The 2,568-nt window shown below is 43.1% G+C and overlaps 1 protein-coding gene across 7 annotated transcripts in view; it reads right to left on the bottom strand.

The window, feature by feature from the left end:
* The window catches only part of NFIB (nuclear factor I/B), a 316,963-nt gene that overhangs the window by 230,481 nt on the left and 83,914 nt on the right, over window positions 1–2,568 (bottom strand). For 6 of the 7 annotated variants that reach the window (XM_011930395.1, XM_011930396.1, XM_011930397.1 and 3 more), the window contains exon 1: window positions 2,114–2,568. The exons of the other annotated variant lie outside the window; for it this stretch is intronic. In XM_011930395.1, coding sequence (XP_011785785.1) covers window positions 2,114–2,143 — 30 coding nt within the window. In that variant the 5' untranslated portion in view covers window positions 2,144–2,568. The remainder of the gene's footprint in view (window positions 1–2,113) is intronic. 7 annotated transcript variants of the gene reach the window in all.

Below are 2,568 nucleotides of genomic sequence, written 5' to 3'. Positions count from 1 at the left end.
TTTATATATATATTTTTTTTTATTATACTTTAAGTTCTAGGGTACATGTGCATAACGTGCAGGTTTGTTACATATGTATACTTGTGCAATGTTGGTGATACCTTCCCTGATATAGGCCTTGTATACATAAGCATAGATTTATATTATTAAAATAGTAGAGGATATTAGTCATCACAAGTTATTGTTGTTAAGTATGTATCTTTGAATACTAATGTGATAGCTGAATGATTATGCTGTATATGATCCCAACATTCCATATGTCTCAATGCTGCAATATTATTTTTAACTTACGCAAATTAAGATAAAACTAGTGAGTTTTCAATACATATTTGGAGAGACTAAAAATGCAATGTAATTGCTAGCAATGCTTCTGAAAAGCTGATGCTACAAATACAGAGAAATGCACAATTATTCAGTCTTTTACAGGTGAGAATAAGTGATGCTATACTCTGTAAGTGAAAATCTTGCTTTGATTTGTTTTACTTGATCACGGTGTAAAAATTATATCAAGTTAACATAGCTTATCAGAAAGAGAGAAAAATATATCTGGTTGATGGGTAATATTAATGGTAACTTTTACAACTAAAGGCAATTCGTTATACCTGAAACAGTTTCATCATATTTACTGGCTATTATCATTCATGGCTTTTAAAATACAAATAGCTCAGCAACTCATTTTTCCAGTTTTGTTAAATTAAAGTGCATGTTTACTTGCTGAAAATAGCCATATCTAAGTTAATCATACTCAGATGCCAAACAAAATATAAACAATAAAAAATGTGTCAGCCAAAAAGCTACAGGACTGTATCCAATCACTGAATAAGCCTTATCATTGTTTTCATCTTCATTCACAATTTATGAATGCCTCAGTCCTTTTGAATCACAATGGCTTCTAATTGTCATACAATTGAAATCTTAATTATTTGTCCATTAAAAAATGCATCATCGTGATATTAGGTATTTTTAAAATTTTAACACGCCCAAGACTGGCTGACACTTCTTTATATTATTAGTTTTTATGGCAATGTCAAAGAAAATGGTTATCAATTACCAACGGTGACACATCTTCCTAAAAGCTGAAATAAGCTGCCCTATACCTTTAGAGGTTTAAAATACTGCCTCAAATAACAGTTCTGGGCTAAGATATTTTAGCTACTTTGTCAGTTGTTAGTTTCCTGGGCAGCGATGAAAACTCCCCCCAGGTAAGTCTGTTCGGTCTCGCCACTTTTCTATTTGATCGTCTGGCTTAGTGATACAAATCGTGTTTTTAAAAAGTATAAAACCAGTGTTTTATTTCATAACATTATTCCTAAGGTCTTAGGACAATTCTCAAAGTAGAAAAAAATGACCTTACTTTTACCAGCATTACTTAAAATGCCTTACGAGCTACGCCCAAATATCGTCAAACGAACAGGTTTCCACAAAATGAACACGCTCTAAAACTCCTTAACAATCACCAAGACCAACTAACTCGTGTCAACGTAAATACTGCCTTTGTGGTGCGGTCACTGGAAACTCCAAAGTGCAGCGGGTCACTATGGACCAGGGTTTCAGATCCCCAAATAAAGCAAAGGAATGGGTCCCCGGACCACAACCTCCGACTCGCTTCGTCGCCCGCCCACTGCCTGCAGCGGTGTCCAGCGGCGCCCACACAGACTCGAGCTACAGTCCCCTTGCCCAAGTTCACTGGCTGTTTTTAAAAGCTTAGTTGCCGTAAAGTCCTCCAAAGCCCGAGTCCACCTAAGTGCGCGAGCTGCCGAGTGGGGCTGCTGGCACGCCGGGCGGGGATGCCGCACCACGACGGGCACTTGGGGGGCCCACACTGGGCCTCGCACTTACAGATCCCAGCCCTGCCCACCCCCGGAGGCCTTGCCCGGCCCAGCGCCCGCGCTCCGTGCCCAGGGCGCGGGGCTGGGCGCTCGCAGTGGCCGTGGGCGAGGGGCCGCTCTCCGGCTCCCACGCCGCCCCGCGACGCCTGCTGTAACTCCAGGCCACTTCTTCCAGGGACGGGGATGTGCGGAGGTTAACTCAAGCAGTTAATTGTCCGCAACAAAACAAAACAAAGGCATTTTGGGCCAGAGAGAAAGCTCGAGAAAGCGACCGAGACATGTACCTGAGTGAGACAGATGGGAGAATACATCATGACTTCGCCTTAAAACGCACTTTCCCGGAGATGCCCAAGAAAATCTTCGAGAAGCAAGAATTTCATCTATTCATTTTACAGTCATCTGAGCCCCGCGATGCGATCAATCAGGACGGGGCTCTGCGCTGGATCACCGCAACTTCACAACAAACCCAGTCCTCCTTAAATAGCCAAAGATTCAAGTTCACTCGGCGTGCTAGATTTCCAGGGGTGAAATCCAATCTACACTTTTAACCCTCTTGCAGTCCGAGCGCGCTGGCCGTGCTTGCTGAGGCCGCCGCCGCCGCCGGTGTTGGCTGCTTTTCGCCTGGGTTTGGGGATTTGTTTTCTATTTTGCAGTTGTTGTTGTTGTTGGGGGGTAGGGGGTGCGCGAAGGTTCGGTGTGGGTTGGATTGGGGTGGTGGTTGGTGGTAAAATGCTTTTTC

This window comes from Colobus angolensis, unplaced genomic scaffold, assembly GCF_000951035.1.
Source record: "Colobus angolensis palliatus isolate OR3802 unplaced genomic scaffold, Cang.pa_1.0 Scaffold86, whole genome shotgun sequence".
In the NCBI taxonomy this organism is placed as follows: domain Eukaryota; kingdom Metazoa; phylum Chordata; class Mammalia; order Primates; family Cercopithecidae; genus Colobus; species Colobus angolensis.
The sequence above is the reverse complement of the archived record's forward strand: the minus strand, read 5'-3'. Positions and strand labels throughout refer to the sequence as shown.